Source organism: Lepidothrix coronata, unplaced genomic scaffold (assembly GCF_001604755.1).
Source record: "Lepidothrix coronata isolate B3197 unplaced genomic scaffold, Lepidothrix_coronata-1.0 Scaffold101, whole genome shotgun sequence".
In the NCBI taxonomy this organism is placed as follows: domain Eukaryota; kingdom Metazoa; phylum Chordata; class Aves; order Passeriformes; family Pipridae; genus Lepidothrix; species Lepidothrix coronata.
This window is the reverse complement of record NW_016690281.1, coordinates 996299-1010057: the sequence shown is the minus strand read 5'-3', so window position 1 is coordinate 1010057 and position 13759 is coordinate 996299. Positions and strand designations below refer to the sequence as shown.

The 13759-nt window shown below is 57.1% G+C and overlaps 1 protein-coding gene across 1 annotated transcript in view; it reads left to right on the top strand.

Moving 5' to 3' along the window:
* Positions 1-312: 312 nt before the first annotated feature.
* The window catches only part of GRID2IP (Grid2 interacting protein), a 37676-nt gene continuing 24229 nt past the window's right edge, over positions 313-13759 (top strand). The window contains exons 1-3 of the mRNA XM_017823034.1: positions 313-413; positions 3859-4430; positions 7272-7426. Of these exons, the coding sequence (XP_017678523.1) occupies positions 3867-4430; positions 7272-7426 (719 nt within the window). The 5' untranslated portion in view covers positions 313-413; positions 3859-3866. The remainder of the gene's footprint in view (positions 414-3858; positions 4431-7271; positions 7427-13759) is intronic.

Here is a 13759-nt window from a genome sequence, read left to right as displayed (position 1 = left end):
GGAATTTGCCAGAGAAAGACGGCCGGTCGCGGCCGCCGCGTCACGGATCCAAAGGCTCCCCAACTGCTGGGATGGTTTTCCCAGCTCCGGGTCCTGCCGTGCCGCTGGCTGGAGCTGGGGCAGCTGAGGTAAGAGCTCCAGGGGTGCTCCGGGGGCTTTGGCACCCAGGGGAGATGAATCGGCTTGGTTGGAGGCAGCAGAGGAGGGCAAGTTTCAGGAAGGGACTTTTTTCCCCCCTATAAGTTCGAGGCCCCCAGTGCACCAAACCAGACCCTGAGAGAGAGAAATTCAGTCAAAATATTCCTGGGGCACAGCTCTCTTGGTGTGTAGCCTGAGACACTTGGTTCCTGATGGAGGACGGAGGGGAAAAAAACATTTTCCCCCATCCTACTGAGGCATCAGAATTTCTGCAGGTACAGAAACAGGTTGGTTTGGGACATTGGGTGTCACCTGGCAAGTCTGGCAGCACAGAAGGGACGGGGGTGGGCACGTGGTGGGTTATTTGTGGGTGGACAGGCAGGGTCTGTGTGCCAAGGCCCCTGGGCACAGCCAGGGCAGGAGCTGCAGGGAGTGCCACCACGCCGAGACCAGCATTGGCACCACTGGCACCGGCACCGGCACCTCCGAGGAGCTCATCCACTCTTGGTGCCCTCACTGGCTGTGCCCAAGGACAAACCTGCCAGCAAATACCTTAATAGAGGTTGAGACAGAGAGAGATGAAGCTCATTCAGTCCAAACACTGTGAAAATGACTTAAAAAGTCTTGGCTGGTCGAAATCTGGCAGAAGGTCTTCGAGGAAACCATCTCCATTAGCTTGGGATCCCAGAACTCTGTTCTTGCAAGGATTAAAATTCACTGTCAGTGTTTAAAATGCTCAAGTCACTTAAAAGTGGGGCGGGGGGAAGAAGCAATTACTTTGCTGGCTGAAAAAAAGAATTCATTGTAGTTTTGTCTGTTGGGCAGGGAATAGTGGGAGATGCCCTGAGGTTTGTAGGAGGAGTGTGTGTGTCTGTGTCAGCACAGGAGGGGAGATCCCCCAATGCTTGGGGATCACTGCTCAGGGAGCTCTGTGCAGGAGAACCTGCACAAAAGGAGCTGGAGAGGACAGGAGGAGGAGGAGGAGTGGGAGGAAGGAGGGCTCCAATCCCCTGCAGCAGTGACCATGAAGGGCACAAGTGGGAGGAAGACCCTCCAGCACATCCTGCTCACCCTCAGGCTGGACAGAGCAGGTCCCTGCAGCTCTCCATCCTAAGGCTTTACCTGATCCCATGTCAGCTCTCCCAGGTTTCCCAGGGGAGGTTGTTTCCCACCTTTCCCAACACTGCACAGCCCACGCTGGAGCCAAGGGAAGGCTGGATTGCTGTGTGGTCCACGAAGAGATGGTGCCACGGCAGGACGTGTAATTCCCTAAAACCTCTTAGTGTGCTAAGCCCCGGGATCCCTGAGTGCTGAGGAAGCCGAGGAGAAAATCAGAAATAGCAGCTTAAGGGACAGTCGGTGTCAGCACGGGGGCCCCTGCGGCCAAACACTCAGCTGTGAGGGCCCCCTGCTGTCCTGCCTGGAGCAGCCTGGATGGGGACAGCTCTTCTGCTGAGCCCCGAAGTTGGTCCAGACTCTCATAACTCTGCAGCAAACCGCGTGTTGGTTGTACTCCCAAAATCCCTGTGTCCCACTCACCAGCGAGGTCCCAGCACTCCCAGGTCCCCCCGGCGCTGTGTCCCTGCTGCTTTGCAAAGTGCTGTCGCTTCAGATTTGCCCTGTGGGTAAAGGATTTCCCTCCACGGGCGCTAATCTGTTTTCCCTCCTTCCAGCTCCTAATTCCCCCCAGATCTGCAGGCTCAGGTCAGCAACAGGCTCAGCCAGGACGAGCACGGCAATTAGTCCGTCCACGCTTCTCTTTGCGATGGAAATAAGGTTAATTAGGAAAGGAAAAGGGAAGAAAGACCTTAGTTCGTGTCTGGCGCTGACCCGGAGCGGCCAGAAGGGCGCAGGGCTCCCGTGAGAAGTGCAGGAAGGGGCAGCCCCCCCCTGCCCTGGTGCAGGAGCCGTTTCTGCCACCCCCAGACCGGCGAGGGCTGGCCCCAAATTCCGGGGGCTGCAGCGAGGACAGGGGAGCCGGGAAGATGCTCCCAGGAGCCCTGCGGGTAGGGGGGACTGGCTTCTAGGGGTGATGGAGGAGACTCGAGAAAGCTTCGACCCCTTAGTGGGACAAACCTGCTGCCGGTGAGAGCCCCCGGCTCGCTCGGATGGCTGCGGACTTCTGTAAGTGCTCGAGCTGATGGGCGCAGAGGTGGAAGGGGGGTGCAGCTCCTCGCTGCTCTGCTGGGCTTTTCCCGGGAGCTCAGCCCGGAGCAGTGGGGCTGGAGCTGTCCCAGTGCTTACTGGGCTCTTGCTGGAGCTGTCAAAACTTGTGCTCAGCAGCCCCAGGGATGGTGTTTGGTCGCAGATGGATTTCATCCCATTGCTGTCCCATGCTTCACCCTCAGCTCTTCCCTTCTGGTCCTTGACATCCACACTGTTAATGTGGAAAACAGCTTTGTTTTCTCTTTAAATGATAACCGTAGTCCCTGATTCTGATTCAGATCAGAGCCCAGAGAGCCACCTGCCCCAGTAGAGGTGAGGTGAAGGGGTGAAGGGATACCTTTGCTGTGCTGGCAGTAGCACAGACCAGAGCAAACTGGGACCTCCTGGGCTGCCCAGGCATGGGGGGGACACCCCAAAAGCTGCCTTGAGGCTGCTGCTGGGCTCTGTGCCTATTTGAGGCTTTTTGATCTGAAGAGCACCAAACGTGTGTTCCTGAGGACGTTTTCTTGAGCGACGCTGAGTCTTCACAGTCTGTAAGACAATTTGTCCAGGTCAAACAGCTTGGTTGCATTTTTGTAAGAGCTTAATGTCTGTTCAGTAACACAGATGGAATAAACATGGGAGTAAAAAGCATTTTTACAGACAGATGGGATCAAATGAAGAAGAAAACTACATGTGAATTATTTTAGTGAGGGTCAGCACATCATAGAATCACAGAGTGGGAGGGTTGGAAGGGACCACAGTGAGGTCATCTGGGCATGAGCAGCATGGAAAGGGCACCCAAGTGCACTGTGCACATCAGCTGGTCAGATTTACCTTGGGCAAAGACGGCTCCTGCAGATGTTCAGGGCTGATGTGCCCGATTTCTCCTTGAGCATCCATGAAGCCTGTCTGAACCCTTCTCATGAATCACAAACAAGTCCTTCTGAAAATCCTCATCTTGCCATTTCAGGATGCTGTGATCAGGACAATCCATACACAGGACAGGGAGGAACAAAGAAATGCTCCCAGGAGAGCTGAGAGGATCTGGCAAATTCTAATGAATTTGCAGTAATTTTGTAGTTGCAAACAGCTAAAATACTGAGTGTTGAGAAGAGCTGGTTAAAATCAGGTGGTTTTAAGTCCTTGGATCATCTGTTCATTAATATGCTTTGCCAGGAAAATTAAATAACCGTTTTCCCAGAGAAATAAACACAAGCAGATGCCTAAATACACCTCCAGGGGAGAAGGGGTTGGTGGGTGCCACTGACACGGGAGACAGAGGCTGTGCCAGGCCGTGGTCTGGGTGCCATGTGTAGCCCCAACCTTTCCAGCCAACGTGGCCTCCTCACTGCTAATGGCACTGCCAGCAGCCAGTGATAGAATGAGGAAAAGATGCTATTTTAGGGAAATCTAGGGCAAATTCAGTGTCTTGGGGCATTTCTTCCTGCGGTGAGGAGGGCACAGCACAGACTAGAACCCCCCATGCCACGGGATCCACATGGCATCTACAGGAACTATCCTTAAGGGCAGGAAAGCCACCACAACTCCTTTCTTTCCCTCTTTCTTTTCCAGTCACAGCCATGCCGGCAACCAACCAGGGCTGGCCCGAGTCCTTCGGCTTCCAGATAGGCGGCTGCGGCCCGTGCTACATCCTGCGGGTGCAGGAGGGCAGCGCTGCGGCGCGGGCGGGGCTGCGCCCGGGGGACGAGGTGCTGGAGATCGAGGGCCAGCCCGTGTCCGAGCTGGGCTGCGAGGCGCTGCTGGCGCTGGCCCGGCGCTGCGGCAACGTGCCCCCGAGCATCGGCGTGGTGTCCCGCCTGCAGCGCGCCAGCCTCCCGCCCGGCCCGCGGGGGTGCTTCGGCTTCGAGCTGGCGAGCGGCAGCCCCCCGCGAGTGGCCACCGTCAGCCCGGAGTCTCCCGCCGCGGCCTGCGGGATCGAGCCGGGGGATTACGTGCTGGAAGTCGATGGGATGCCGGTGATGCTGCCGGAGGCGGCGGCCGCCCTGGCGGGGTCGTGCGGCGGGCGGGCCCTGCGGCTCGGGCTGCTGCGGCCCCAGCGCGGGGCAGCCACGAGGGACCCCGCGGGCAGCGGCGATGCCGTGCGCCGGGACAGGAGGCAGAAAGCGCAGGAATTCAGCAGGAAGGTAAGGCCGGGTGTGGGGAGAGGGCTGGGGCACTGGGCACCCTCTGAGCCGAGGTCTAGAGATTCCCACATTTGGCAGTGTGCTTGGATGGGGGGATGCTCCTGGCTGGGTCACCAACCGGGGGTGCGGATTTGGGGCATGAACACCAGAGAGAAGGGTCTGATAATTACTTGGGAGAACAGATGGATGGTGTGAAGAGCTTGGGGATCCCCTGGGGTGACCCCAAGTACTCATTCCTTTGCATTGCAAGTGTTGGGGAAACTCACAGGGGCAGATCCTGCTCTGCTGCGTGTCTGGATGTCCCTTCAAAGTCTGAGCCTGTCACCCTGTAGACATTTTAGTTCTTACTTTGTTGCAAAAGAGAAAACATCAATGTGATTACATCTTCATTGCGTTCCCGAAAGTTTCCTAGTGGGTGTTTAACCAAACACATTGCCTCGTGCTAATTATAAATTTGATCACACTTGTTTTTTCAATCTTTCTAATTTCCATTTCAAAGTAGCCTTTTAAAATGCTGTTATGAAAATAACCAGGCTGGTGGGGTTTTTTTTGATCCCAAGTTAATAAAGGAACAAGACATCCATAAAGAGATTTGTGGGTATCAGGCAAATCCCCTCAGTCAGCTTCTACATTAAAGATTTACAAATACACACTGAGGTTTGGATTCATAGGGCTGAGCATGGCATGGGAAACAGATACCTGCTGATTACAGGAGATTATCGAGGAGGGGAGGTTGTTCCATCCACCTCCATCTCATGAAACCACATTAAGCCAAGCAAAAGATTCTTGGGTGACCACGGGAGAGCAAGTTGGTTACAGTGCTGCAAATACCTGATCAGTCTCTGTCTCCTCCCTTCACCGCTGAGCATGAGCACCCACACCACCTCTGCCACCTCCCTTCCCTGCTGAGCAAAGCTACCTGTGACAAGCCCAGAGGGCCTGGACAGAAACAGGATTGCTGAGAACAGAGGATTGTGCCGCTGGCTTCTGGATGCTGGAGCACAGCTCAGCTGGCAAACGCCTCTCTAGAGGGAATGAACAGGGCAGATGTTTGAAGTGGCTTCATTTCTTCACATGATGTAGAAAATAACAAGCCCAGAGGGGTGCCTGACCCCCTCACTTACCTGGGAGCTCAGCTCTGGCAGGGGCTGCCGACAGCCGGGTGCTCCTGCCCACCCAGCGCCAGGCTGGAAGGTCGGAGGGTGCTGGTGGCTTGTGTTTCACACCTGCACTGCCCACAGGTCACTTTTTCCCAGCCTCCTTCATCCCGTAGAGCCCTGGGTTGAGTCACACCCACCTGGCAGACAGAGCAGTGGCCACATCAGTAGTGTTGGGGCAGGGCTGGAGCTGGGCTGGTCCAGTGTCCCAGCAACCTGAGGGCATCACCAGGAGGCAGTGGAGGTGATCATGGTCTCAGTCCCAGGTCTGCATCTCCTCTTGTCCCCTGCATGCTCAGGGACACTCTGGGGGCTGTATGAAGGGTGGCAGCACCCCCATAGTGGTGGAGTCCCCATCCCTGGAGGTATCCAAGGAATGACTGGATGTGGCACTCAGTGCTCTGGGCTGAGTGACAAAGTGGGGATCGGTCGCAGGTTGGACTCCATGGTCTGGGAGGTCTTTCCCAACCTTAATCATTCTGTGATTCCCACCCACCCTGCAATCTCAGCCCAGGCAAAAATTTAAGAGCAGCCCTCTGGGATGCATCCCACCAGGAACACCACAGGCTGTCATTCCTGTGCTGGACCCGGGAACTGAGAAACACACGAGCCTGCCCAGGGGACGCTGCTGCCGTGGCTGCCCCAGATTTGGTGACCTTGAAGTGCTGCTGCTGCCGGAGCTGCCGCGGTGCCTGCGCAGAGCCAGGGGGGCTGTGCTGGGGTCACGGTGCTGCTGTCAGCCTCCCCAGGGAGCTGCCAAGTGGGACAAGCACCTGGAAGGAATGGCTCTTCTCCTTCCCTGGGCAGGTGATGCCTGCTGGCTCCCTGGCAGTGCCACCACAGGGGTGCACACAGAGCCCTGCACACCCCCCTCCCAGTGCCCTGGGCAAGGGTGAGGGGCTCCTCTGCTTCCTACTGTTAAACCCAGCAGTTACACCTGCTGTCAGCACAAAAACATCCCCCTGAAGGAAAATCAAACACACACAGGTGTGGTGGGGACTCACAGGGAGTTCTTGCATTCCAGGCACATGCTCCAGATGAGGGACCAGCTCCCACTGCCCAAGGAAAAGAGACAGCCCCCCAGCCCGGGAAGAGGTGCATAAGGAGGGTCCCATGCAGGGTAATTGGCTCGATGGTAATTAGGTAATTACTCTGCATGTTGCAGGTGGAGAGGACAGGACAGCAAGTGGGAGCTGCCAGTGCTGTTTCCAGGGCTGGTGCTCACCTTCACACTCCCTCTCCCCATTTCCCAGCAGCTTCCCAGTGCTAAAGGCAGGACAGTGCAGGGGATCAGGGAGCGATAGATGAAGTATGAAGCTTAAATAGCTCCAAAAGCCCATTGCAGTGTCCTCTGCCAGGCAGACTCCAGACTGATCCCATCCCTGCTGTGCCAGAGCCACTCCTGTGGGGTCACTTGTGACCCAGAAAGTGTGGGGTTTGGGGTCATGCCACTGTCCTGGTGAAATGTTTGGAACAGCAATTCCAGGGATGCGTGTGAGACTCCAGCAGTGCTGTGTGATGGGCTGCTGTCTGAAGTTCCCTCTCCTCCCTGCGTGGTTCCCTCCTCGTGTGCTGAGCAGGTGGTGCAGGGAGACGGACACGTTTCCACGTGGCAGTTCCTCCGTGCATACGGTTCCACTGCTCAGGGGCCCTTCCCTCTCCTCTCCTGGCTCCCACGTGGCAGGTGGACGACATCCTCGGAGACCAGCCAGAGCTCAAGGAGAGGGTGTTCACCGTGCTGAAGCAGTACGCGGCCGAGAGGAAGGTGGAGTGCCTGGCCTATGCCCTCTGCATGGTCCTCACCCAGGAGTCCCACCAGCACCTCATTGACAACATCAGGTACAAGGTGCCACCTCCCTGCTGCCGTGGTGCCATCAAACCATGGGCGTCCATCCCTCTGCCCCCCGGTGACGGGTGAGCAGCGCTGAGCGGTGCACGCACGGGTTGGGTTGGGAGGTTCCTGTTGGGAAGGGGTCGAGAGGATCCTGCAGGGAGGATGTCAACTCCCTTATCAAGGGACAGCTGAGCTGAGCTTGGTGGCATCTCAGCCTGGCATCCCTGTGCCCGCCAGCCTGGGTGGTTGTCCTGCCCAGGACGGATGGGTGGACATCCCCCCCACCAGGAGCTGTGGTCACGGGCCCTACAGAGCCACCACCTCTGCCTGCAGCAGGGGACAGGGCTCCCATTCCTGGCTGTTGTTGGGAAGGGAGATGGGATTAGCTGCAGAACCACTGGAGATTCCCCAAGAGCCTGGCCAAAAAATAAACTGAGTCCCACAGGGTGAGAGCTGGAGGTGGGCGAGGGCTCAGCCAGGGCTACCGAAGCTCCAGCAGCAGGAGCAGCTGAGGGAGCTCTACTGGGCCCATGGGCTCTGCTGGGCAGGGGCTGCACATCCCAGGGTGCTCTGGCAATGCTCCCCTCGGGCTTGGGATCCCCAGAACCTCTTGAGCCCCTGGAGCAGCGGCCGTGCCAAGGGGGTGCAGCCGATCCGCTGCTCTTCCGCAGCGTGGCTGGCACTGGAGACAGAGCTGGTGCTGGCACAGGGACACGTGGTGGGATTATGGCCAGGCTGAGACGATGGCCATTAGGGAATCAGGTCTCCATCTGGCCCCGCTCCGGGCCCAGCTTTCCAATTCCTGCTTTAATCAGTGGAATTGTAAGATATTACAGTTTCCATAACAACGCCCCGGTGCCGGGGTCTCCACCGGGCTGGCGCTGGGGAGGACGGGGGGAGCGGGTCGGTGGCCCTGTCACGCAGCATCCCACTGCTCTGCTGTGACTGCATGTGGGTCCCCTGCAGCCCCCCCACATCTGGGGACGATGGCACAGACCCCTGCAGGGCCAGGGTGCAGAGGGGACCATCGTCTCCCCATATCCACCTTGTCCAGGTGCCCATGTCCAGGCTGTCCTGTCCCCACTGGGCATCCTGGAGGGACATGGCCTGCAAACAGCTGGGGCTGGGGGCAGGGGTGGATGGCACTGAGCCAGGCCTGAGCCATCACCCTGAACTAAATCAAAAAAGAAACCCACCCCCCACAGTTCAGGAAAATTCTTTTCCCCAGCAAGATCTGTGGAAATGCCTCGAATGCCTTCACTATCCCCTTTGTCATCATCCTCAGGGAATTATATGGGATTACTTCCCCCCACAGAGGGGATTTGAGTAAGTGTCCAAATCTTCTTCTGGACCCAAGCCCCTCTGTGGGGGGCACAGCAGGTTCCCCCCAGGGTGTCCCCATCCCAGTAATCCCCATGTCAGTGAGGGGAGCGTGGCTGGAGCCGGTGTTGCTGTCTCCCCGAGGGGAGCAGAGCTTGCCCCATACCCACCCTGTGATGTTCTAGGACAGCACCCCAAAAAACGGGGTCAAACCCCCTGGTTGGCCATGTCCCCGTGTGAAATGTTAACGCCAGGGCCTGGGCAAGAGGTGCCGCAGATCAGGCAGCTAATCTGGGTTTAATGGAAATGAAATATTTAGCTCAGGGCAAAGATTTACCATATAATCTTAATGAAATGAAGTCAGGAAAATAAAAAAAAAGGTGCTTTGGAGACCAGGTTTCCCAGCTGTGGGTGCTGGGGGGCAGTGCCGTGTGTGCTGCCGTGCCTGATCCCAGGTGCTGATCCCGGGCTCTCCCGTCTGTCTGACGAGTTTGCTTCCAAGAAAGAGCTTTCCGTGTTTTACTCTCACTGAAGGTGGTGAGGGCTCCCGAGTGCTCTGGATTTGGGGGTGCTGTGAATTCCTTGATTTCCACATGGCTCAAACGGGTTCAGTCCATTGGTGACTGAGGAGGGGGTTTGGGGTCTGTGCCACGTGGGGGTCCATGCAGGGGAGTCCCAGCTCTGATGCCGTGCCCAGGGGTGGGGTGCCAGTGTGGGGTGCTGGTGTGGCTGTCGTGCCTGTCCCCAGGGCACAGGGCAGCCACCCTCGGGCAGGGTGTGGGTGCAGTTCAGGTGAGCAGAGCCCATCGGAGCTGACCCAGGGAGCGTCCTGGGGTTTGTCCTTTGGGACACCCCATGAAGGACTTGGGATCATGGGGGTATCCATCCTGCGAGGCTGTGCCCAGCTCTCCGTGAGCTCTTTCCACCCGGGATGTGGGGGGCAGTGCCACACACCCCAGACCGTGGCCTCACCCGTGCCTCCCACCCTGCAGAGCCTGGAGGAGAGGAGCCCTCGGAGGGCTGGGTGAGCCACTTCCATCCAGTAATGGCAGTGCCATCGGCCAGGGATGGGCAGGGATGGTGGGGCGATGCTGGGGGCGATGCTGGGGTGATGCCAATAAGGGTCCCCCCCGATTCCCCGGCCCCGGGCAGCTGCCCGAGCCCGCTGTGGGCACACGGTGGTGGCCGCGGGTGTCAGTGTGTCCCCTGCCACGCAGAGCCAGCGGCCGGTACGTCCCCGTCTCCCGCTGACCCTCGCGCTGGCCTGATTGGATCTTCCCTCTGCACCAGCTGTATTTATTTTCGGGCTGTTGCTGCTGCCGGCTGTCCTCCCTCCCTGCTGTCCCCTCCCTGGGCTCCCCCCGGGCTTAAACGTGCTCCCTGCAAAGTGCTGCTGCTCAGCATAACCCCAGACCCCCCGACTCAGCACACAGATCCAGCCGGTGCTGCAGACACGTCCTCGAGCTGGGCTTTTCCAGTACTGGATTTTTTTTTCTTTCTTTCTTTTTATCTCAAATGGATTTCATCCCATTTGCCCAGAATTAAGCTCCTGCAGATTTTAATTTGCTGACATTTTTTCATCTGCTTGGTTGTGGATAGCAGGGATAATGCACGTGCTGCGCCGGGTCCTCCCCGCTCCCATCCCCTGCCCATATGGCTGATGTGTGTAGGCAAAGTGCACAGTTGTAGTTCTGCTCAAGGATGCTGAAATCCGGCTGCCAGGGGGGAAGATGAGCTGTCTCGGGTGAGTAACAAGCGCACCGTTCCTGGGAGCGAGGGCAGTGGGTTTAAATCAGGTCCATTCTGGGATCTAGCAGCTCCTGGCACCACAAAAATGACGGGTGCTGGAAGTTAATTAACTCTTATCATCCGTGTTGGCTCAGAGCTGCTCTGGTCAGGGGCTCTGCCGGGAGAGGGAAGCTCTGATTTGGGTTATTCCATCACCTGCAATGCTAGAGGCTGGGTCTGGCCCCGGGGTTGTCCCCTCTGCTCCCCTCGGCCGTGTTGGGGCTGTGTGTGCCAGGATGTGTGTGCCAGGATGTGTGTGATGGGATGTGTGTGCCAGGATGTGTGTGCTGGGATGTGTGTGATGGGATGTGTGTGCCAGGATGTGTGTGCTGGGATGTGTGTGCTGGGATGTGTGTGCTGGGATGTGTGTGATGGGATGTGTGTGCTGGGATGTGTGTGATGGGATGTGTGTGATGGGATGTGTGTGCTGGGATGTGTGTGCAGGGCCTGTCTGTGCCCCACACCAGCCTGGGGAGGGGAGGGGGTTATTTTGGGCAGGTCGGGGTCCCAGGGGCATGCATCTCTCGGTGCTGCTCTTATTTCTGAGCTGGTTTCAAAGCAGGGCAGAGCTGCGATTCCAGCGGCACCGGCTCTGCACCCAGTGCTCTGCAGTGCTGGCACAACCACCCCAGGGTTCATCCCCGGGCTCTGGGGGTCAGAGTGACCCTCCAAGCCGAGTGGGACAGCGGGATCCCCCCTCTGGCACCTCCCAGGGCTGTGGTACTTTCCCACCCTGCTGTCCTGGGCACCGTCTCCCGTTGAACAGCACGTTTCCCAGGCAGTACCAGAAATGCACCAGCCTCTGGCAGCACCATTTAGGTTAAAAACATCTGTTTGCAGCAGGATTGGTGGGAAACACAGATCCCCTCCTCCCCACCGACCCACATTGCTGGTGAATAAAGCACCGGCAGTGATGGTTACACAGATATTGTCCTGGTAACCTGGACTGGAACAGGGGGATGTGTGTGACATCCAGCCCTTCACCCTGGCCACTTCCTTGGGGGATAACTCTGGGGCTGTTTGGACTGTGAAATGTTGTCTTGGATCTCCTGCAAGTCCTGTTGTGCTTCAGTGCTGCAGGGAGGATAGCTGGGGGTAGTTTGTACTTCACTGCTTAGGTTGTGCTCCGTTTGCTTCCCAAGCAGCCCCAGCTCCTGCCCCTTTCTCCTTTAGGAAAGCCAGAGGGTGCCATGATGGGCCAAGGTGAGCAGCCACTTCTGATCCCCCTGACACAGATGAAATTGCTGCCCATCAGGGGTTCCCTTATTATGGGAGCAATTCCACCGAGTTCCTGTTAATAACACTCCCAATCTATTTGTCTCAGCTTGTTTTGCACGGCAATAAAATCACTTGGCGTGTTCCCGTATTAAACTACTCCAACCATCTGTGAACGTGCCTGGGTAAGAAATTTCATTTTAACCGTCAGGATTTATATATTATGGATTGTGCTGCTTCCCTGCTTGTCACCCCCCCTCCAGATACCCACTCCTTCAGGGCTGGAGGGAGCCTCCCGGCTCTCTTGGATGCCGATGCAGCACGTGTGACCCCCCGAGCCCCTGCTGCTGACAGGGACACTGTCCTGCTGTCCACGGCCCCAGCACTCCCACTGAAAAGCCACTGGCAGGACAGTAATGGAGGAAAAGCAGCTCTTGTTTTCTTCCATTTAAAAACAATCCCTAATCTGATAGCCCAGCATATGCTCAACTGCCCAAAAAAAAGGGAATTAGGGCAGCAGGGAACAAAACGTGCTACCAGCGAGACAATTGGGAGTGAGTTCCTTTTTTATTGGTGGAGTTCAAATAGGTCATGACCAAAATGCCTCGGTGCAAAATCTCCTGATAGGAGATTAATTTCCTTTGTCAAATCAAACTCTGGCTGGGATGCAGATGGGATCAGCCTGGCCTGCCTGCACCCTGCTGGAGTCACAACTTTTATTTGGGGAAGTGGTTACTTGGTCCAAGTTTTCCAGTGTCTCGAAGAAAACAGGAAAAGCTGCTTTTGTGCTGCTGTTCCAGGCAGAAAGCAGAAAGTGGGGGGGGGGGGGGCAGCAGGTGTGGTCTGAAAAGTGGGGGTGACACAGGTCCCTGCACCCCAGGGTGCTGGTGTGGGACACAGGGTGCACATGGGCTGAAGATGGCCCTGTGTCTCTCCTGTTGTGTCACAGGGGGTCTGGGGACCTGTCTGTGAGAGTGGGGTGGCCTCGAGCCCCATCTGCACCCACTCACCTGGCCACTGTCCCCGATACCTGCGGGGTGATGCCAGGCAGGGTGGAAGTTGCAGAAAAGGTCTTTCTGGGGTTTCTTTGAAGGTTTGGTGTGTCCCCAGCAGCTGTGGGGCTGCCCATCCCTGCCAGGACAGGGACAAAACCACTGGCTCTTGGTGCACAGTGTGGTTTGGGCACAGAGACACCGGGTTTGAGAGCACTGCAGGGTGCCAGGGCTGATGGGGAGGGGGCACCCCCAGCCAGGCACGGGCTGTGGCACTGCTTCAGGGGGAATCTTCCATCAATCGCTACTGGAGCTGGTGCAGGGATGTGTCACCTCCCCAAAAGGTGTCGGGGGTCTTGGGCTGTCCCCAAGGATGAATTGGGTGGCCAGGAAAGGGCTGTGAGGGGCTCCCAGCCCAGTGCATGGCCACTGCATCCCACCCTGTCTGCACTCCCGGGCGGAGAAGCACCTTCATTCTTCTTTAATGATAATGACAGTCCCATCTGCAGAACATCTGCAGCCAGATGAGTGATTATGGAGCCTCCCAGCACGGGGATAATGGGATAGCAGCCCCTGTGGAAATCACAGCTCCATGCTTGCTGTTGGGCTGGAGCCAGTCCCACTCGTGCAGGAGGGTCTGGAGGCACCACATCCCCCCGGAGCTGTGGGAGCTGTGGGAGCTGTGGGAGCTGTGGGAGCTGTGGGAGCTGCTGGTGCTGGAGGCCAGTGCGAGGCTGTGACCCCCCTCCCATGCACGTGAGGTTTGAGAAGCAGAATTTGAGGTACACAAGCAGAATTCCCGTTCCATGGGTAAAGCCAACAGGCCAAATTTTAGCATTTAGCCAGGGCAGAAGGGCTTTTCCAGACCAGTAGCTGATTCTATAGCACAGTTCAGACATAATCCGAGCATAGCTCAGTGTTTTAATCCACCCTGGGACGTGTTTTTCTGCACAACTAACAGAGTCAAGGTCAGGTCTTTGCTAGTTGTTTTGAGGCTAAACCATACATTTTTCATCTTTCCTT